General features: G+C 38.5%; 2 protein-coding genes across 2 annotated transcripts; one reads left to right on the plus strand and one right to left on the minus strand.

Moving 5' to 3' along the window:
- Positions 1–194: 194 nt before the first annotated feature.
- Positions 195–3,736, minus strand: Nop56 (Nop56 ribonucleoprotein). The gene is made up of 3 exons (XM_046619433.2): positions 3,593–3,736; positions 2,679–3,244; positions 195–2,067 (listed from the first exon to the last, which is right to left on the minus strand). The coding sequence occupies exons 1-3, from the start codon at positions 3,593–3,595 to the stop codon at positions 1,155–1,157; spliced, it is 1,482 nt and encodes a 493-aa protein (XP_046475389.1). The 5' UTR covers positions 3,596–3,736; the 3' UTR covers positions 195–1,154.
- Positions 3,737–11,069: 7,333 nt separating this feature from the next.
- LOC124214603 (uncharacterized) lies at positions 11,070–19,680 on the plus strand. The gene is made up of 2 exons (XM_046617032.1): positions 11,070–11,435; positions 12,404–19,680. Exon 2 carries the CDS (start codon positions 12,495–12,497, stop codon positions 19,035–19,037), a length of 6,543 nt encoding a protein of 2,180 aa, XP_046472988.1. The 5' UTR covers positions 11,070–11,435; positions 12,404–12,494; the 3' UTR covers positions 19,038–19,680.
- The last annotated feature ends 4,166 nt before the right edge of the window (positions 19,681–23,846 follow it).

Raw genomic sequence — 23,846 nt, forward strand, 5'->3', positions numbered from 1 at the left:
ATATTTATACCTGTTACAAGTTAATTTTACCATATTAAATGCTCATTGGTGCTGGTATTAATATATTGGATGTTTCTCAACTTTTTGCCATTCTTAATTACCCGTCTTTTATCCGTTATTGATTATCGTTATCAGAGAATCAGTCGGGTGAGTTATAATTAACAATAATGAAGATAATCATCCACAATATTCGATAGTTTTCAAGTATTTTTTAATATTCCGTATTCAATGTACAAATTACGGTATCAGCTTTTTACGGAAATGTACTCAAACATCCAAAGCATAAAGTATTTCTTTCTGTTTGGATGTTTGACAAAGATAAATGATCCAAGTGAATGTGTACAGAAGCAGAATGTCAAGTTTTTGCAGGATAAAAAACGTAAACATTAGATGACAATAATCATGGTTGCATGGTCAATCCTGTCAATTTCATATAACGAACTAAGAAAGGATTTGAATAATAACAATAAAATATAATTGTGGTGGTCCAGTGTCTTTATTTACAAAATTCGAACATTATGAATTAAACTTATCAAGTTAATAGACTGCAGACTGAGAGACAAGATACAAATACTTTGAACAAAAAGTGCTAATTGCGGTGTATTCCTTTGTCGTTATGTAAGATATTGTATTTTAGATTGACTATTCGACCATGTGTACACAAGTTCTATGCAAATACTGAAATATTTATTTCTCAACAGAATACCCAAACCGATTTCTTTATAGATAACCGAAATTAAGACTAAATTAGAAGAAACTTTTTTTTTTCCATCGACTAAAATATTTTCTTCGACTTGAAATTACAATTTCAAACTAGATCTTAGCGGCGAAACAGGCTTCTGCATTCATTCAGTTGTCTGTCAGGTCGTAAAAAATCTTTCACACCTCACTCCTCTAAATCAGATACATTTCAATACATACAAGTGTTACATGCATTGAAATGCATAAAAATGTAAAAGTAAACAAAATAGGTAACTAACATATCTTTTGTAAATATTGTAAACTTTACTGAGAAAGCCTCATTGTCTCAATGTCTGTAGTAATGAAAATGCACTCTTTCAAGTTTTGAATATCGTCGCATCATCTATTAGATTTCATTTGTAAATGAAATACAACTTAGATGACGAGATCGAATAACCTCAGCCGTAGTTCACTCACTCGTCATTTTGACTCTTGGACTTCCTTTTCTTCTTCTTTTTGGGTACGTCATCGTCGACCTCAGCTTCGACTGTACCATTGTCAACCGCAGCTCCGTTTGAGTTGCCATTTTCGATATTTTCGCTCTTTCTTTTCTTGTCTTTTTTCTTTTTCTTTTTCGGAGACTCTTCCTCAGCAGCGACGACAACCTGTGCAGCCTCTTCCAGCGCCTCTTTCATGACGTCTATGTTCTTCTTGGGCACGTCCCCTGTCTCATAGAATTTCAGCCTGTCCTCGACTTGCTGGCGCAATTTCTCGCCAAATATACTGGACGGGGTGTCTGTGAAACAGTCGATTCTAGACGCGATGGAACACTTGTTTGCCAGGTATCTCGAAATTCTTCCCTTATTTTTGGCACCTGCCCTTCCAATGAACGTGGAATGAAACAGCAACCCGTACTTAGGGGTATTTCCTTTAGTTTTCAATGCTCTGAAAAGAGCCTTCTCGGCACCCAAAATCTGCACCGTTGACGCGGGATACTTTGCCAAATTCGTCAGAGACCCTGCGTGCGCGATCAGTCGAGCCCCGACTTGATCGCCGATTAGAGTTGCTAGATTCGGAGCGACACCAGCCATTTTACACCTCAAGTATTCGGCCAGCTGTTTTCTATAGTCGGCCAAAGCGATTACTCGTCCAGCAAACATTTCTATATTCAGAAGATCAACAGGGCTGATGTCCATTCCCATAGAAGATTTCGACGCGTCAATTATAGCCTGAGCTTTTGCGCTATCCATTACAATTTCTTCGAGTGCTTCAAGTTTCTCCTCGGTTAACTCCTTGCGATTTTTTATAAGTTGCGCTACCTTGGCGAAGAGGTAATTTTCGGGTACAATTTTCACAAGCTCTGGAAAGTGGTAGCTGTACCACTCGCTGTTCACGGTAATGAATGAACAAAGATCAGCATTATACAATTAAGTCAAATAATTATTTTGTAATCGGATCACCGATACATTTCTAGTAACGTTTCCATGGGTGACAAAATTTTACACGTTTTAATGATTTTTTGAGAACTATAATTCGTCTAATGAGTAAATTTCGTTTTAGTTTATCTATTAACAGAGTTAAAAACAGTTGAACCATTGATTTGATTTTAGTCATCATGTATTGTAATTTTACAGTAAAATGAAGAAATTTTACCAACAAAATTTCTCAACCGAGTTCTTTATAATCATGATTTCATTTGAATATTTGCTCACTGGAATGAAACCAATATACCGAATGCATACAGAAAAGGAGATTTCAACTGGCTAATAAATCAAATCAACTCAACAGAAAATTATTGATCTAGAACATAATTTCTGATTGGCAATAAACAAACGAATAAGGTTTTCAGAAGGCCAAAAAGTTTGTTTGAATCACAGATTACGCGACTGATAATTATGAAAATCAATGTTTGTAAGGTGATTATAACATGAATGGAATCGTGAATCTTTTGAAACGGTTGGTAAAATGAACCGATCTCCATGAAATATATTACTCACCGTATACGCATGCTGAATGTGTTGACGTCCTTGTCGAGTTGATCAAGGAGCGCTATGCTCTGAATAATCATATTGTCTACCCTGTGTACGTTGAACTTGACTTTAGCCCTTGAATAGCTGTGTCCTAAACCAAGTTGGGCAACGCCAGAGCTTTTTGCTGTAAATCCCTTGACGAGATTGTGAAAATGATAGCGTATGCCTCTGATAAGTTCGGGCACAACGCCGGTATGATCGCACTTCACATCCAAAGCTTCGGCGATGCTCGCGCCAAGTTTAGGATCGGCGACGCCAAGAATGAGCTTTTTTCTCTTGCTAGGCAAACTTGAGTCTAGGAACAGTTTCAGGTCGTTCGGCACTACGCCTTCTGATATGCTGTTTACATTCTCTAGAGCAGCGAGAGCAGTCTTGAAAGGCAAAAAACCGACCAACTTAACGACTCCATGAAAACGGCCCAAGTCTGTTACCGACTCTTCGACTTGGGGCAAGAGAATGCCGACTTCTTCAAATTCCTTAACGCTGAACAAGGCGTAGCCCGCAGCATGTTCAAACAGGACGCAGAGCTTCGACTGTAAGAATTAACAAAAGATATCGAACAATTCGTTGTTGTTTTGTTTCCGAAAATCATTCTTCGCCAGTCGTTTCGTCGAATATCTCACAAGTGACGCGGCTTTGATACGAGATTGACTTTGATAGAAGAAAACGATTTTGGGAACAATTATTTGTACTTAGAAGTAAGTGAAACAGTTTGAAAATTGTGTAATGATTTTGGTGCAACAGTTTTTCGGGCCCGAAACGAATCACGAGGAATGATATTGTTTACCTATCATGATCCGTCTCATGGTGAATTACAGAATAAAGTTTTTCGTCGGACTTTAGTGATATTATATAGTTTTGCAAATTCTGATGCTTCTTACCATTTTTTAATCACATTCGTGCACTATTAAACAAGTAAAATGCTATCGGAGATTTCACACACGACACATAGCCTCTACACGGCCATGTGCACGGGAAGTGAGTTTGACGCCATTTTAAAAACTTTTAGCTCTCAGCTCTCACATCACGGAGCAATCAAGATAGACAGTCATTTGTTTCGCAAATACATGGTATAGAGTTCAGCGGGCCGCCATTAGAGTGCGAGACGAGCAGTATGGCTGAACTTTTGAATCAAATGCTATGTAAAAGTCGATGGCAAATACTGACAAATATACGTGTAGTATCGTTCAATGATTCTCATAAAAGTATTTTATCGTACTTGTGGTCAATTTGGAGGGTTGCCGTATCCGCTAATACATCGTAAGTAATGTCGTGGTTATGCAAAGCTGCGGTAACCTTTACCTCGAAAACAACGGCAGAATACGTGTTCTTCGATGATTGAACAGACACACAATTTTTCATGAAGATTTTAAGTACCGTCGATTTTAACAGGTAAGTGTATTGCTTTCATCGATTTTCTTTTTTCTTTTATCGAAGCCAGAGAAATATTCGATGGCTCGATGAGGGATTTTCTCTTGTTATTGGTTGCATTGAATTTAAATAAAATGGCCGGCCGCCAAGACTGATTGTAAGAAAATGAGTATGGCTAATTGGACTTTGCACACATTTTTGTCTTACTGCTAAAAATTAATGTGGAAACAATTGATCTTGAAAACATTAAAATGATTTTTCTATTTTCTACTTGATTTTATCAGAATAAGTTACAGCCTAGTACTGTAGAATTTTGAATCAAAAGCAAATATTATGATTACGTTGTTGCAAATTTATTCTCGAATATGACACGAGTTTCGAATAAGATGAAAATTAGTTTCCTAGTTTGGATTGACGATACCCAGTACCGTGGAAAACATGACTCTCTAACCTCATTCTTTTCACAAAAACGTTAACAAATGAAGATAAATTCTGACTATTGATATCTGTTTATTTAAATTCAATAAATTAGATATGCTCATTTCCACACCACTGTAAGCAGTAGAGCATCCGGTGCGCTTTTTTTTTACGTGGTATCCCCAGTAGGCCTATTCCACGACGAAGAATTGTAAAATTGACCTTAGTTTTTCGTAGATTTTCCGTATGATTATTTTTATAATTGTTAATTCGTCATTCGTATAGTAGAGTCGGTTGAATTTAACTACGAGATGAATTGGACAGTTCTATAGGAAGCACATTTCTTCTCGTATACTTTCCTGTAGAACAGTTCAATTTATTTGGTAGTTCAATTTAACCTACTGTAGTATATGTAGTTTGTTTGCTAATTGCCCATTATGGATAAAAATATGATTGTTTTTTATGATAGATGATCGAAATAATTTTTTTTTTTTCGACAATCGAACAAATTGTTGGTTATAGACACAGCTAAAACGGACAAAGGAGTAATAAGTTGCGATGAAGAAAAATTGTTATTAGCGAAAATATGAAAAAATTATTGAGCTAAAACAGACAAAGGTGTAATTACCTAAATCAGACAAAAGGTTTGACTAACCGAACCAGAAAACAAGCCGAAACAGACAAAAGTTCAATTAGCTGAAACAGACAAAAGTTTGATTAACCGAAACAGACAACAGTTTCATTAGCCGAAATAGACAAAAGTTTAATTAGCTGAAATAGACAAAAGTTCGATTAGCTGTAACAGAAAAAATTTTGATTAGCTGTAACAGACAAAAGTTCAATCAGCTGAAACAGACAAAAGTTTAATTAGCTGAAACAGACAAAAGTTCGATTAGCTGTAACAGACAAAATTTTGATCAGCTGAAACATACAAAGGTTTTATTAACTGAAATAGACAATATTTTAATCAACTGAAACAGACAAAAGATTGATTAGCTGAAACAGACAAAAAATTTAATTAGCTGAAACAGATAAAAGTTTGATTAACCGAAACAGACAACAGTTTCATTAGCTGAAATAGACAAGAGTTTAATTAGCTAAAATAGACAAAAGTTCGATTAGCTGTAACAGAAAAAATTTTGATTAGCTGTAACAGACAAAATTTCGATTAGCTGAAACATACAAAGGTTTTATTAACTGAAATAGACAATGGTTTAATCAACTGAAACAGATAAAGTATTAGCTGAAACACACAAAGGTTTTATTAACTGCAATAGAGAATGGTTTAATCAACCGAAACAGACAAAAGGTCGATTAGCTAAAACATACAAAGATTTAATTAGCTGAAACAGACGAAGCTTTGATTAGTTGAAACAGAAAAGGTTTGATTGGCTGAAACAGACAAAGGTTTGATTAGCTGAAAGAAACACAAGTTTTCTTTGCTGAAACAGACAAACGTTTGATTAGCTGAAGGAAATGAAGGTACGATTAGTGCAATGACATAAGTCTGTACACTGACAAAGAAAAACATCAAGTGTACAACATGATATTCGCTTCAATGTTTATTGCTTCGATTATTAATTCTAATAATGAAAAAAAGAAATTCTAAATTTTTTGAACCAAAAATCATTTGATTTTGAATATTTGTCACCTTACATATATTCCATAAATTCTTACGCTAAGATTCTTCACTATCACTACACACTCTCGAGATTTTTGTCCTTGCGCGGTGAGCGCTAGCTTTTAAAAGCCGCGCTTTCTTTCAGAACCGAAAAGTATCAAGTCCGCGCGCAAAAGGCGTCGTCGAACTTGAAAACTTCATTATTCGTAATAAAATTGACTGAAAAGTTGAAACAAAGCTCAGCACATCGAGAGTGCTTGACTTTTTCGTACGTGTGCAAAACCGAGGGGCACAAAGTGCGTTTGATTCCCGTTATTAATCGACGCGCAAAAAGGCGCGATCGATTAATTAGTCAAAAAATGTTTAATATATCTAGGACTTGTCGCAAAAATTCTGTAGAAATCCAATCCGCATCTGCGTCTTTTTGAATTAGATACATTGCGATGCGGATTGTTGTTCTCAGATACGAATCAAGTCCGGGAGGGAGGTTGGAAGGCATACATTATTGTGTGGCGTGACGGTCGGCGGTCCTCTTCGACGCGACGTCTTCGAGCTCAGCATCTCTCCCCATCTAGCGTACCACGGAACGCGATAGATGGTCCAGAGATGCGTTTTGCCCATTCAAACGATCACAGACATCAATTAAATGAAGTAAAGATCAATGATGGGTAAATATTTAAATCGAATAACGGTTAAAAAATGTTTCCAGTGTGATAAGAAATAGAAAATTCAATCTCGTTGATATTCAAATGCTTACAAATGGTCGAGAGACTCGAATACGGAGTCTTTTGGAACAAAAAATTTCTGTGTTCGTTTGACGCTGTGGATTACAAAAGTTAGTAACATCACGGTACATACATCGCGACCTTCCTACCCTCGCCTGTTTCCCAACGAAACCACCCAACGGAAAAGAGACACTCACACACTCATGCATAAACCCCGCGACGGATCCCAAAACGACCACCTACCTACCCGGTTACCTATATTCGATCTAAGCGATTACCCATTTTTTCCAACACACATCATCCTTCGTCATTTGCGCCGTGGTCACTGTGACTTACTTTTTCGTCGGTTACCTGTAGGGAGCAAAATGTTTTTGTACCATAGTCAGCCTGCTCACGATACAGTATCGTGGTGGTATCCTACCAACTCTAATATTGTATGTATTATTCTAGTGAATGCTAGCAGACTATCGGTACATCAACCTTTTGTAAAATGGATTAGAAACATCCTGTATGCTAATCAGCATTTTTCTAAACGAGCTAAGCCTGCAGTTGATCAAAACATTCTGATTGTAAAAAAATTGAATTCAATTTAATATATAACAGGCAATTACGTTGTGTTATGTCAGATTATGAAATTTCATGGATTCAACAGAAAAGTGAATATGTTTAGACCTCAGGTGAAACCAACACTTAAACGACGTCATTGGTAAATTCAAATGTACGTTATTAGATCATTAGCTGAACACGATTCAATCTCGCGAATGTCGAGTAAGCAATGGTTACCTGTCGCGATGCTCATTCCACTTTCAGTAACGTGCACAAGTTTTAACTTTAAGAAGGCTATGGTAGAATAAATTTCAAAAAAAACAAAATGATTAAATTGAAAGTCAAGTCACATCGTTACGATCGCGAATGAGCCTATCCATGCAGCTAAGAAATCGAAGATCTGTGTCAGAATTGTTACCGCCACGCCACGTGACAGAGGAATCCCGCGGAAATACCCGTAACCTGAACACATGCAAACTCACCAACGTTGCCAAGCAATGGAGCAGTTACTCGGATGTCTCTGCTTAATTCTGGAAAAAACAAGAAAAGTAAACTTAATTAATCTGGATTTTAAATTCTCAGATTGAGTACTACTGTTGCTTCTTTTCATATTTGTTCACCGTGTTCATCGTATTCAAATTTACCAAGAATTATCAAACAATTATAAAATAAGCATTCTTACCTCCTCTGGGTTGCTCCAAGTATACTTTAGATGTAGTAGGTAGTTCTCGTAGCATCTCAGGTTGGATCGTGAAACGACGCACTTTATACACTGTAATAAGAACGTAACAGAATATTACTAAAACAATATACTTGGATTAGATTTTATATCACCACGGCTTCTCCGTGTAAAAAATATATTCTTGTGGGTGAAACTGGCTAGACATGCCTTACTTTGGAGGGTGGTTAAGATACCTTCCTCGAAAGTATAACGTAAAGGCTGAAGCTGCGCACAAGAATTCAGAAATTGCGACGTGAAACTCACCTTTACTGTTTGCAGTCTGGTATTCGAATGTCAATAACTCGGTTAGTCGTTCAGCAAATCTTCCGCGACTCGTGTAGTAATTAACAAACACCAGTTTGATCCGAATACACCGATAAAATTACGTGGCACTGCTCGAACAGCGTAGTCTGAATTCCCGAGCTGCTTAAGACCGACTGACTGAGTAACGCCGGACGAAGATCGCTCGTAAGAAACATTTGACCGGTTGAAGTGAGCCGCGCATGCTCAATGCGTGCGACGAGGTACAATGTTTACCGAATTGCGGTTACTCGCGGTGTTGGACGCACTATTTTGAAACGGAGAAGGTATTCGTTGATCCGTATTTCATTCAACAGCGTAATAATCACCCGAGTACAGACCAAAATATTGTTATTCCTTTCAAGTGCGATCTGCGTAGAACCGCGTAGCTGTTACCGAAGAGATTAGAGAGTCAGCTTCTACCGATTATGGAGAGACGTAACGAGAGCAAGTCCAGACTCGCCGACGCTCGAACTTCATCTACTCTTCATCAGCCGATCGATCTCTTTCTCGTATCGCGCATGCGCAGTTTGTTCAGATACCGAGCGTCGAATCAACGCGTCCGACGTAACTCGCGTATGGCAAGCTCGTGCGTAAAAACACAAAATCTCACGTCGTGTGATTTTAATCGTGTTGTTTGGGTCCGTCGTGTTGTGTGACGAATGCATTTGTCTCATAGTGACATACTGTTATTGATATGTGTGACCTACAGTGAGTTATTTACGGTGAGATAAACAAGCCATTCTGAATGAAGGAACACGCGCAGTATCACAAAGGTAATGTTTGTGTCGTACATAATGCAATCTCTGAATGAGCCGAACTCGATCTTTACAGTTACAAGGCAGGTGGTAATCAAGTGAATTTTACACTTAGAAATTATGTGTTTTTTTGTCATAGACAATTTATTTTGAATGCTTTTCTACAAAATTAGTGTAACAGATTGTGTTTTTTTCTTAGTAGCCAATTTAACATTTCCATTTGTTGATCTTAATCCATATCGATACAATGTTGTAAGATCAAATATATGACGATGCCAAAATGTCGAAAAAAGGTGTTTGGTAACTTTGACGAGAAAAAAATTCTACGCGAAAAGGATATAAGACCACAATTAGAAATATGTATAAAACTATGAAAAATTATACATTATACAATTAAAAGCTGAGAATAGAAACTCACTATTTTTTCTTCTCTCGGCTTGGAATCCATTGCAATCAGTTTTTTCATGCAGCGTCTCAACTAGTTGATCTGCATATTTTACAATGTGTCGCCATTATTTCAGTGACAAGATTTACATTCACAGCTTCATTCGCTGAAACGATCAATTTCATCACGACAGTTTGATAATGTTTATAATAAATCTCTTTTAGTCAATCGTATGTTTGGTATATTTGTACATTAATGTAACTTCCGTCACTCTTCTATTTCATTAATTTTATGACAGTTGATAAAAGAAATGTTTCATCAAATATTTTCCTTTATGATTCTGGTGTTATTATAACAATGGCTGAAAAATATCTATTCAAAGAGAAAGTATAACGAGCTTTTATGTTCATTTTGATGTTAGAAATGCAATCCAATAACAATACTTTTTCTTTCTCATTTTTCTTATTCATCTTTTGAAGTTATGAAATGTCCATATTCTAATAGGTGCCAAAAATCTTGCTATATTTCATAAGATATTTCTCAATTTTTTCAGATTTTAGAATGAGCTTTTTTTCAACTTTTTAAATCATACTTCAGATACGCTGGGTCGAAAAATTCTGAAAAAATTGCGATTGCGTTTTTCGTCATTTACTTTCACATACAAAATTATAAAGCCAATCTGAGACTCGACGTAGAATCTTCATCGAGATGTCATGAAATGCCCTACCTATGTTGAACTGCATCAAAAACTAAAAGTCATTTCTATTTCTTGTCACTCTGCAGCAGAGCACATTGTTGCAGAACAATATATTTTATAAATTATATCCATCAACGTATATTTGCTACTGCTTTACGTTCTTCTTTATGCTCTTCTCTTATATTGGTCTGATCTTTGGTGTGAATCAAGTATTCCCTGGTGGAAAAATTTATACGAAAGACTATTGAAAAGTGCTGTGCAAAATTAGTTGTTAGTCGACTAATATTTCCCGTAAAAATTTGCATATTTCTGAAAACGTTTAGTCTTACGCTAAGCAGTATCTTGATAATACGTTTAGCTGTCAAACTATGCAAATCTCAAATAAAAATTTAACGAGCATTATTTTACATAGTTTTGCAACTAAAAGTATTATGAAAATGCCAGTTCACGTACATCCACGTTTGTTTGACCTAAATATGCAAAATTCTACACGATGTAGTTATATTCCACAAACAACTAACAACTACTTTTTCCCCACCTGAATTCTGATCTAGTTTTCAGTAAGATCGATCAAAGTACTTTTACGTGAAATTTTTCACCAATCTGAATGTTAGCGTGAGCATAAATTCATCTACTAATCGTTTTCTAGTTTATATCGACAAAAATATAGCCCTACGAGCTTTGAATACTCAGCCTTGCCTTCGCACCGCGCGAAAAACTAAAAATATAATTCGCGCGTTCTGTGCTGTACGAACATGCGTAGGTGTATTTTATTTGCTTGTGTCGTTCCGTTGCTGATTGTGAGTGCCGACCGCGCTCAAGGCTAATGAAGGAGAAATGAAATGTTCGGTCTTCCATCTTTCTCGCACTCGAGCTCACAAACCTCAAGTTCAATGCGCGTAACCGATAAGACAACGACTGGTTTATCCTACACCAATGGATAATATCTGGATTAAGTTCATCGAGGAGAAAGCAGACGAAGAAAGAGACAACTGGACTTGCTTTAGTCAACGCGATATAAGCGCTGTTCCATGTCAAATTTGCAACATCATCACTCCGTTTTCCTCATTTCTGTTTAAAGTGATGGCACGCCACGTGATGATTAAGATTGAATTAAATCATCGCCACTGATTTCGTAATGACCGCATTGTGTAGCCGGTGCACATTCAAGTGCATATTCAGGGTAAGTTCAAACGTGATAATTTCAAGACGCGCGCGAAACTTGTTCAAATTGGGATTTGAAAGTAGAAATTGCTAGAATTTCAACCATTCTAACCTTACTTTTTTGTCAATTTGGTGTTACTTTTTTTTATGCAATATGTTATGAAAGTTACTGGCCTTCTGTGAATTACGTGAAAATATGCGGGAGCTTATAAGTATTTTAACATCGCATTTTTTTGCTTTTGCAATGAACGGATAAATTTTCGTTTGCAACTAAGTTTACCAAGAATACAAGTAAGGTTTATTTATTTTACGTCATACTTCAAGAGTCAAAAAAAGAAGGTCGTAAGTGTAACGTTGAAAGCGTTGTTATACGACCTTTTCTTACTTCCGAATAAAAAAACGACTGAAATAGACGGTAGTCTCAGATCTCAATGACTTTCTTGAATCATTTTTTTTTTTTCGTAATAAAAATTTAGTTCATAATCTCAAATTTTTTACACATAAAAGAGGAAATTATAAAGTATTACGGAAAAATTTTTTGTTCGTTTTTTATGCTATATCTGGCTGATACGATTACGATCTCAACTTCCGTGCATCTGAAAAAAAAACAAACACAGAGATTATCAAAAAGTAAACTTGTAGCTATCGTTTGAAGCAGAATTATGCAAATTCGATTAAAAAAATAACGAAATGACGGTATTTTGAAATTTTTGATCTCTTTTTTTCAAACTTAAATTGGTGAAACTATGGATTAAATATGGATAAATAATTTTGACGGTGCTTCAGATAATAGCGACAAGTCTGTGTTTTGATAATCTCTTTATGGAAACGTAAAAAGTAATTGAATTTCTAGTGAACTTTAATTTCTAACTCTCTACAGCTAACACTGATTTATAAGTAAATTAGTGCTTAATCGTTATAAACGATGTAAATACAAAAATGACTTCTAGTAAATCAAACTTTTCAATTTCAACTATCTTTTTTTAGTCCGATCATTGAAGGACGAAACGAATTTACGGAGGCCGAATATCCGTAGGTATGCAGAAGATTCGATAGTAGTACTAAAACGATTTTCGGGATGGCTAACAAGGACGAAAAAATCAGTGGCCAAGAGTTGGCTTTCATCAAAGATAATAAGTATGCGTCCAAGGGTGGACAGGACTGTTTGCGAGGTTTTATCTACCAGCTGAAGCTGTTGATGCTTTTCATGATACGCGGACTCCGGAAGGGTTACAAGTTTCGTCTGGCAACGGAGATGATGGCGGCCGAAGATTTCGACGACTTGATATTTGAGTATGAGAGCGATGGCGATACCACATGCTGCAGTAAAATAGCTTACCGGTTTCTTCAAGCCAAACACACCCAGAATGATGCGAAAGAAATCGATGCTGAGAATCTTTTCACAAGCAGTGACTTTAATTTGCAAAAGTACTTCAACTCCTACTGTAATATAAAGAGGCATTCTGTTTTGAGTCGCGGAATTTTGGATGATTTTATCATATACACTAACATCAATTTGAATGAGGAAAAACTAAAGGCCAAAGGCATTAGGCTTCTGCCCGTTAAACGACTCGATGAGTTTCTCGATGTAAAAACTCGAAGAAATGACGACAGGCGATACAAGTTTGACAGTGAAGAACCGTCGAAGATATATGAAAATTTAGCGTCAGAAGCTTACAACCTTGCGCAGATGTTGGTCGAGAAAGTTCTGAATTCAAAAAAGTTGAGTGTGGATACAGATCTTCTTAAAAAATACCGGACTGCGTTGACAGCAGAAGTTATCAGCATCAAGGATAGAACTTTGTCTGAAAATTTTATCGACGGCTCTGAGAACCTGTCCGAAAGGGGAAAATATTTTCGCGAGGTTTTTTACGCGCAGGTTTTGAAACAAAAAGGGTTACCGGACGATTACGACCGTCCGGAAGATTTGTGGAAGGAGATGAAAGACCAGTCGTTGAAATTATCCGAAGGTTTCATTTCGGACTACGAAATTGAAGACTCGGAAAAATTGTCCATGGAATTTAAAACTTTATTGAAAGACGCCAAAGTTGACCAAGTAATCAAAGTAGAATTGAATAAGAAAAGTGCTTCCAAACAAGGAGGGAGAGTAGTCATTGCTCACAACATTGCACGCAATATTGTCACGCTTGATAAATACGTTTTGATTGAAAAAACCGATGACTTGTTTCAATTTAATCCAAACTTTTTGGATGACAGTATCAAGCAGCCTGCTGATATATTCAAGTTGAAAAAATCCTTGAAGTCTAAGCTTGGTAGTCAATACGGAGATCTTGATAAATACCAATTTGAAATGAAAAGTTTCACCAGAGTAAAGGAAGAGCAGCTACGTGCAAAGTGTGAACTACCTGAGGGTAAAATTGACGACAAAGAAATCGCTGGTTTTCTCGACAAGTTAATCTTTGCCGTTAAACAACCGAACGAAGTTGAGCTTGGCGAAATATTAACGCGGGAAATGAGTGAGGATGACACGTTCAATTTACTCGATGCCGATTTGGTCACTCATCGTTTCGAACAAAAGATGCGAGAATGGTTTTTGGACAGAAAAGGAACGTTCATGTCGATGGAGGAGGGCCGAGACTTGATCAGCAGCATCAGAGAAAAGGTCAATACTCTGATGATTTCTGGAATAAGCTTGGCGTATCCGGAGGAGCTTGAAGAATATGGCATAGAATTTGACAACGTGAACGAGGAGTTGGTGAAATTTTTGTCCTCCGACGCTGCCCGTGATCCAAATTTAGCTCTGAGCTTGATTACCAAAGGGGAAACTTTGCCAGCTGCAATTCAAGTTCACAAAGCTGTGAAACAATGTAATAAGTATCGAAAGCAAGACAGCGTTATATTCATACGTCAAGAAACACTGATACGTCTTAAAATCAGAGAACGAGTGATCGATGCATTTAAATCGCTGGGTAGTTACGAATTATTAGTGATAGTATGTAAATCGTCGGACGAGCTGGTGATGCATAAATTGTCCAAGTTTTACCAAAAGTTAAGTACAATAATGCAAAAAAACAATACCAAGAAATTGATTCTTGTTACTGGAACGGAGGTACTTTTGAATAACTGCAGCAAAAATATTGATTGTAACGTCGGTTTTAATGATTTTACGATAAATTCACAACACGAATTGCTTAATAAACAGGTCATCAATTTGCAAGGTCGAAAAGAGAGATCAAGTTTCGGAAACTTGTTACGAATTTCTAGATTAGATGAGATCGAATCAGTCAAGAAAGCCCAATTACAAGATACATTATTAAAATCAAGCACGTTAGTTAAGCTCATTGGTGGCGAGGAGATAAAGATCGGAAATGAGTTGAAAGGATTGGGTGAAGTGGACGATTATTACATAACTCGTTCAGTTAACTTACAAGTCATCATCAGAACTGACATTTTCAGATCAGATCAGACATCCGATATATTCGCTATTGGCCATGCCGACAATAAATCTTGGCAGAAATTCCAGATTAGAGGTGTCGGGATTGAATCTTCTGATGAAATCGAGCCGTGGAATCGATACTCGCATAAATTCAAAGTTCTAAATGATGGCCAAGAGAACGAACAGTTTGAGAGGTTGTGTACCGAGTATCCGAAACACGACGTTCATTGGCTCATGATGGGTAGCAGCGGACTACTTTGGGTGAAATCCCGAGGTAATATTACCACTTTGGTGAAACATAGAGATGGTTCGGGTGATTATTACTGTTCGTACGATCACTGTCAAGTTTGCAATGCAGCTACGAGGGTTTCGTCGGTGGATCAGCTGGCTAATCAGCATGAGCGGCCCGTAATCATTTCTAATACTGCTGGGATGGGTAAGACGATTATGTTCACTTATTTGGCGAGGAAGTTGGCAGATTATCCAGGAATGTGGGTGATCAAAATCAATTTAAACGATTTCACCGAAGTACTGTTGGAGGAGCTTCGCAGTCGAACTTTTCACGAAAATGACATTGTCGAAGCGATTGAATTTTTTGTGGATAAACTCTTGGTCCCTGAGACTGATTTGGAGAAAGCGATTTTCAAGAGACTCATCCAAGAGCCGGGTGGCGTAGGCTTGTTGCTTGATGGGTTCGACGAGATTAGCCCAGATTACGAGGAGGTAGTAACGGACTTGCTGAAGGCGTTCAAAAAATGTGACCTCAAGACAATGTTCATCGCCACCAGACCCCACATGCGAATCACGCTGGAAAACACACTTCACATATTTTCCTGCTCGATTGAACCATTTTCTCAGAACGATCAGGTCGACTTCTTGGTGAGGTTTTGGGTGAAGGATTTCGGTAAATGTGATAACCGAGAAGAGGTGCTGAATTGGTTAGATGACCGTGCCAAAGATTTGATAGCCAAGCTCGCGAAGACCATTTCTGACCCGCTGATGGAGTTCACCAGGATCCCACTACATATTAGGATGGTGGCAGAGGTCTTCTGTTATGATAAACAATGTGACTCTGAAGTATGCGAGGTATCTTTGACGTTGGACAGCGACGAATGGCAGTTTCCAGAAAGAATGAACATGGTTACATTGTACAAACGGTTCGTTGAGATGAAGTACGGAATATTGTGTAACGAAAAGGACAAAGAAGACCATTCCAGGCTAGGTTCAAAAAAGAGAAGTGAGAAATTTTTTGAGACCGTTTTAGAATCTCATCAATTGTTAGCAATGAAGACATTGCTGAACGGTAAAGATCTTTCGATGTTGCGGGTGTCGCGGCGGGATATAAAAAAAGCAGAAGACTTAATAATCGACATTAACGACGGAAACGAGCGAACTGGAATCGTGACTCAAATTGTCGATGGCAAACCGCAGTACATTCATCGAACTATCATGGAGTATTTTGTTGCTACTTATCTAATAAACGTTCTCAAGTATGCTGAAGAGGATAAAGATTGTCCGAATCGAAAGTTGCGGACATTCATATTGAAGCAAATTCTAACTCAGCCAGAGTACGATATTATTCGCGCATTCTTTAACGACTTGTTAAACGAGGTACACGCGACATATGACGTTTGTCACTGGAAAGCAGAACCAGATGACTACAGTAACGAAAATCGCAGAACACTTTTTCACATAGCTGCTATGGAAGGCAATCATCAGATCATGAGATTCTTCCTAGTTCGTTTGGGAAAGAACACTAGGACTCGGCAGCAAATAGCCAACATGAAAAGCAACTTTGGTGAGGTAGCACTGCACTTGATATTCGCAGATCGCTGGGATGGACTGCGCTGCAGACGTTCCGACGCGAATGACTTGCAGATAATAAAATGGTTGCTCGAAAACGGAGCGGATGTCAACGCCGTTGACATGGTGTCACGTACGCCAATGCGCCGAGCTTTGATCGCTGGAAAAGTCGAGGCTCTGAAGTTAATGGCAAAAAATCAAATCATCGATGTTGAAGCTCGAGATAAGTCGGCGACGACATTTGAGCAAGGACTTGCGGAAACTCGGGAATGGCAATTGGTGACGAGCTTGTTAAATGAGCTGGGTGCCGGTACCAACGAACTGGATGATTTAGGAAGATTGGACATACTGAGATGGCTGGTGAAGAACCATATTGCAGATATTAACGTTCGGGATACATCGGGAAAAACATTGCAGCACGTCGCAGCTGCTCGTAAAAACTTCACAGTCCTAAAGTGGCTGGTGGTGGAACGAGGTGCCGATCTTCACGCTCGAGATGATTTTGGCAATACAGTGCTGCATACGGCTGTTGCTCGCTGGAGCTTGGCCGACATTAAGTGGCTGGTCGAAGAGCTAGGCGCAGATCTAGACACTCGTAATAACGACGGCAGCACAATTCAGCACAGCGCAGCTGCATCTGGAAGGTGGGAAATACTGAGGTGGCTAGTGGAGGAGAAGGGTGCTGATGTCAACGTTCGAGACGACATGGGGAGGACTTTACAGCATAATGCTGTCTTGGTCAACTTAAGCATGTTGAAATGGCTAGTAGAAAAACACGGCGCCAATACGAACGTTCGGGATCATTCAGGGAACACATTGCAGCACGAGGCTGTAACTCTCCGTAACTTGAGCACATTGAAGTGGCTAGTGGAAGAGCGAGGTGCCGATGTTTATGCTCATGATGCGACAGGTCGGACAATACAGCATGTTGCTGTCCAGCGGCAGAAGTTAGAGGTGCTTAATTATCTAGTGGAAGAGCGAGGTGCCGACCCTAACGTGTGGGATAATTCTGGAAGGACATTGCAGCACTACGCAGCGAAATTCGGTGAATTGGAGATACTGAAGTGGCTTGTCGAAAATCACGGTGTCGATATCGAAGCTCGGGATCATTTGGGGAAAACAGTGCAACATGAGGCTGCTGACCATGGACAATCAGACGAACTCGAGTGGTTGGTAGAAAAGCAGAATGTCGATGTTAACGCTCAGGATTATTCGGGGATGACACTGATGCATTGGGCAGCTCAAAATTGGAACTGGGATGTAGTGAAGTGGCTGATAGAAGAACAGAATGCGGACGTTCATGTCGCAGACGAGTCAGGAAGGACGTTGCTTTATTGGGCTGCTCAACGTGAGAACTGGGAACTTGTAAAGTGGCTGGTCGAAGAACGAGGTGCCGATATTAACGCTTGGCACGACTCGGGGCGAACATTGCAGCATAAAGCTGCTTCGTACTACAACTTGGACGTGTTAAAGTGGCTGGTGGAGGAGAGTGGGGCCGATGTTGACGTTTGGGACGACTCAGGGAGAACGTTGCAGCACGAAGCAGCTGAAGCTGGAAAATTGAACATCCTCAAATGGCTGATAGAAGAGCGAGGTGTTGATATTAACGCTAGGGATAATTCGGGAAGCACATTGCAGCACAAGGCTGCGGCGTTATTCGCCTTGGACGTGTTAAAGTGGCTTATAGAGGAACGGGGAGCTGATATTAACGTTCGCGATTATTCGGGAAGAACATTGCAGGACGTGGCCACCAAGGCTGGGCAACTAAATGTGGTAAAGTGGCTGGTGGAGAAGCAAGGCGTCGATGTAGAAGCTCGGAACAGTTTCGGAAGGACGTTGCATCACGAGGCTGCTTACCATCATCATTGGAAAATAGTTAAGTGGCTTGTAGAAAAGCACAGAGCTGATGTCAACATTCGCGACGATTCGGGGAGAACATTGCAGCACGAGGCTGCTTGTTACTGGCATTTGTACGCAATGAAGTGGCTTTTAAGAGACCGAGGAAGCGATATTAACGCTCGAGATTACTTGGGACGAACAGTACAGCACGCGGCAGCTGAAGCAGGGGAATTTACCATTCTAAGGTGGCTGGTGAACAATGAGGGGGTCGATATTAACGCTCGGGACTATTCAGGGAAAACGTTGCAGCATGAGGCTGCTAAGGCCGGGAAATTGAACATACTGAGATGGCTCGTTAGTCAGAAAGGTGTCGATGTTAATGCCTGCGATGATTTGGGTAGAACATTACAGCACGACGCGGCTGCGGCTGGGGAATTAGAGGTTCTTAGATGGCTGGTGAAAAGTCAAGGTGCTTATATCGATGCTCAGGATAAGTCAGGGAATACATTACGGCAGGAGGCTGTTATGTCTGGAAAATTAGAGGTCCTAAAATGGCTTGACGAACAGCAAGATTGCAGGTGATGTACCGATGATCTAGACATTGGAAATTGGTCTTGGAAAAAGGTCTGTGGAAACTATCGGTACAATTGTTTGTGCAGTGATGCTTGTTTCCCTGTTCATATCCCACACCGCAAAACTGACATGAAAACCGTTTTGTAACTCAGAATAAATCCGTTACTTTGATCTCGCTGATGATGAGTAATTTTCAATTCATGATAAAGAGCATAACAAAAATGGTTTCTTCCGCTAAGCTCGAAAATGTCATAGAATAAAATTATTGAAATTTCGATTTGAAATAAATTCCAGATTAATTCAGAAAGATCTATTTAAAATTCCCGACAGCATGATTGTTGTTACGTGAATGAAGACCTAGTTTTTTGCAATACTTAAAATTAGAAAATGAATCAGATCGTCAAATAGCAACATATATTATTAACCGAAATGCATTTACCGAATGGTAATATTTACTTATTAATTAACCTAAGCCAAAAATAGAAGTTTCTGGAAACTGTTACCAATTACGTTGTCAAATAAATTTAATTTTATAAATCGTTTTCTAAAGCTCAACTCTCTGACAAAATGTGAACCTTGTTGGATGTATTAAAATCCAAATGATTGTAGTTTTCTTCAGCGCACCGAATACACCAAATTTGAATTTCTCAAATCTAACTTTAGATTCTTGATCAGTCACCCAAAATAGCGTATGGTGCCAATTTTCATTAAAACCTGTTCATCTGTTCCCAATATATCATGTTTATTTTAGTTTATAGAGTATCATGAAAATAATTCGAAAATTACTGAACCGATCATAGCCAAAGTTTAATCAACTCTAAGTTTGGAAAAGCTGCATCAATCGAGACCAAAATCATCAAAGTCCAGTAACTAGTTCTCGAGATATCGCTGGAAAAAAATTTGATTAGATAGGCACGCACGCGCACACATACACACGCACATGTCCTTCTAAAGATCATTGGAGGTGATTCTCCAGGCCTTAAAACGTCGAGATCTAGTGAAAACTCAACTTTTCATATTCGGTATGATTACAATTAGTTCCTTTGTCTCTGAAAACATAGAAATGCGCAGCTGAAAAAGAAAACGCCGAAAAAAGACGTGAGAATTTATCAATGGTAATAGATTCCATACACAATCTGCATGATGTTCCGTTGGCATTTGTTTCGCCGTGGCTAAATGATCGTCGAGCGCAGTCGGTAAATTAGACTGAGATAAATCCACGGAACGATAATTTATTTCGAAGTTACCGATAGATGGTAACTCAAGGATCGATATTTCTGAACTTGAATTTGTACTCCAACCTGGGACAGTGTAATCGAGCAACGTTGGAGGTCGCAACAAAGCAATCTCATCGTAGTTAGGTGGTTGATTGAAATGTTATATTACCGAGCAACGCGAAAGAACACGAAAAACTTGACGATTCTCGCCATATTATTATGATTATTGCTATTCGGTTGCAGCGTGACCTCCTTTAAGAGCTTCGCTTTATGCATTCGACGGTATTAACCCAGGGCGAAAACATTGACCCGCTAAATTATCCAACCGGACACGATAACGGCTTTGAATTGCAATCAGAAACGAATATAACAGTGCAGCACGCATGGTCGTGCAGTTCAGCAAAGATAAATGCACCTCTGCTCTATATTATACATGTTTTACAGCTTACGCGAAATAATGCTTGATAATAATCGTCCCCCTGCATCATTAGCTATGTAATGCAAGGCTGCGACGAATATAATAAACAGCAAAATGTCATTCGGATATTAATTATCTCAACAGAGTAACTTATAATTGATTATTCTATTTATGAATAATGCTTATCTGCAACCGTCCTTGTACATAAATAGTAGTATATTTATAACTTTTATTTCTGCTCTGAAACTATTCAAGTATCATTTCTTAGTCCGGTCAATCGATTTTTGGATGTTTCATTCAAAGTCGATTTGGCTTGGTTTCCTCAGCGTTGTCAAAACATTTAGTTGAACAACATCTATTCTAATTGTAAGTAATTCATGATCGTTTTGCGGCCAGTTATTCCAAGGCTCCAAATTGCTTCTTTTTCCAATTTCAATTGAATTGCTGTAAGTGATTACGATGCGTGATTCAAAGATCCATATTTCGCGAATCCGCGTTATTAAGACATCTGATATCCAATTTTCTCTGCATTTTAAACAAAGTAAAGACTCGGATCGTGCCAATTTTTCCCGAGGCTGAACATGCGATTAAACAAGAACGAAAGAAATTGCTTGAGACTAAATGATTTCACCTGAAATTTAACCTGATTGTTAATTAAACTCGATAAAATTTAAATTGTCGGTATCCATGACATACCAATCCTGTTCATCAGTGAATTCGTCCGTCGAGTGTCACGTGCACATGTTATAATCAATATTTAGCCTGACCATATTATCATAACACCGTGTCCATGCAAATTATGCAACCACCAGACTTTAACAACTTCACCTGTTTTAGAAAAATATGCTTACTTTCGATTTGTGAATCGAAATTCGTTTCGCTGATTTATTTCTAGTCAAAGTTTCACCTTCGCGTGTAATATTCATTCATCATTGCTGCTCATTGGGATAAAAATTGGCATATTTGGATGATGATTAACATTGGCAATTGTAATTTCATCTAATAGCTTTACACTTAATTTATATGTGGGTTCAACAATTGTTATTCGCTTCTACTAGCGATATAATTGCAATTCATGCAAATAGGTCAAAGAAATTCTGCCGGTTTTGCAAAACAGAAATGAATAATAACGAATTCAATGATACGTAACAATCGTGTTACATATTTTTGATACATTCAAAAAACAATGGTTCTATTGTATTCAATATCTAATTATAGTTGTCGTTTTCTCAGCGTCTGATTATTTATTATCAAATACCATAGTTTTTGCAACGAAATGTAAACCCAATCATTATATCAGTGCTAATTCCGGTAGTAAAAACTGTAATAAAAACAACCGGAAATCACAATTACAATGTGTTGTACCACAAAGATCAGTTGATTGTTGTTAATCTTGTGTCATAAGCACAAGAGAATTCAAATTCATTATTTTTTGTAAAAAGTTTGTTACTTTTTATCACTTATCCAAACCATGTACAATATACTTGTGTCATAAGCTTACAACTCTGGATCAGCTTTAACAATGCATCTTGCACTAGTTTCACGAAGATTTTTACCGTCTGCATCAAAATTAGCACTTGATTGTGCATTAAAAAATTCGATTCTAAGTAAAAATTCGTTTATATAAAAAATTAATAAGCGTCTGAATATACCTTGTACTGTTTGGTAGCTGGAACTCCAACATATGCTGTGACTTTTCCCCCTCGAATAAATCGATACAGAAGCGTATAAATGCATTGGCGATGCATTGTCGCCTGTATTTAATTGCGGAAATTGAATGTGTATACACCGCACAGCTATACATACAACATGTACTACGCTATATGCCCGCGAATATCGACCGTGAAACCTATTTAATCAAGGTTGTCTTTTCCAGGAATTGCATTAAAAGTGTACGTGGGTAATGTGATATATATATTACTGCCTGAACGTTCATTGTTAAATTATTATTTGCTAGGTTTGATTATAGATTCCGAAAATCAAACAAAAAACGCGAGCCAAACTAGTAATGAATAAATAACAGTTACGGTAGTAGCAGTTACGGTTGAAAAACTGACTATTAATTTTTTTACCACTCATAAAGGAAAAAAAAACTTTTTTTGAATCAGAATATCGCAACTAACTCGAACCTCTATCATACAATCTGAAACGGCAATGCTGTCCGTTAATCGTCAAGTTATTATTATTTGTCGTCGAAGCTAGTTAAAAAAAAAAAAAAAAATTGAACAATTCGTACAAATGGTAGGAATTTTTATTTTTTTGTTAAATAAACGCGACCGTATTATTGGTACTATCAGCTATCAGCTTCATTGGTTTCCAAGGTCCCAGTTTCTTTTCCAGTTTGTATAAATTACATCGACGTTATCGACGGTTGGAGTGACAGTATTAGAAAAAGAAAGATCAAAAAAATTTTTAAAAAGTACAGAAATGAAAACGCCATACTATTTCCAAGAAACTTGGCAACAAACTTCGATGCCTTTCACGCTGCATGATACATATTATATCTCCATCAACTCGCTGAGTAAAAACGTTTTGTTACCGTTCGGGCGTGGCGTTTTTCCTATACACACTATGCTATGGGAGCGGTGTTCATAATAATGGTTCTATTCGATATCGATATAGATTCCATTGGCACTTTCCACCCCTTCGCCCTGCATCGCCTTTCCCCCGTACTCCCGCTTCCCTTCCACCCCCCTCACCATCCCCAGCAAACCGAGGGAGGGTGCAGTTTTGGACAAGGTGCAACGTCGCCGTCCCACGAGTGGGGGCGGCGAAGGCTTTGGGGGTAGTAAGACAATGCGCCAGCGCCAGCGCACCCTCTACGTCGGCGGAGCTGCGTTTCGTCCTCTTCGGATCGTAAACCCAGAGTGCATAGCTTCCGCTCGCCCCTCAGGCCCTGGCCTCTCTCCTCCACCCCCCGCCCTCCGCCGCCCTCGAACCCTGGCGGCAAACGCCCTTCCGAGACCCTTTCCCCTCCCTTATGCAACGCTATGCACCCCACAACTAGCCTCGCGACGTCCTGACGCTACCTTTACTTCGCCAAACTTAGGCGCGAGGTCTGCACACCGTACGTATACACTGTAAATGCATTAATGCAGATTTAGTAGACTCATTTTTATACGGGCTTATATGCTCGCTCTTATACACTTGTTAACGTAGACTCGGTGTGTAGATGCTAAAAAT

Source organism: Neodiprion pinetum, chromosome 3, assembly GCF_021155775.2.
Source record: "Neodiprion pinetum isolate iyNeoPine1 chromosome 3, iyNeoPine1.2, whole genome shotgun sequence".
NCBI lineage: Eukaryota > Metazoa > Arthropoda > Insecta > Hymenoptera > Diprionidae > Neodiprion > Neodiprion pinetum.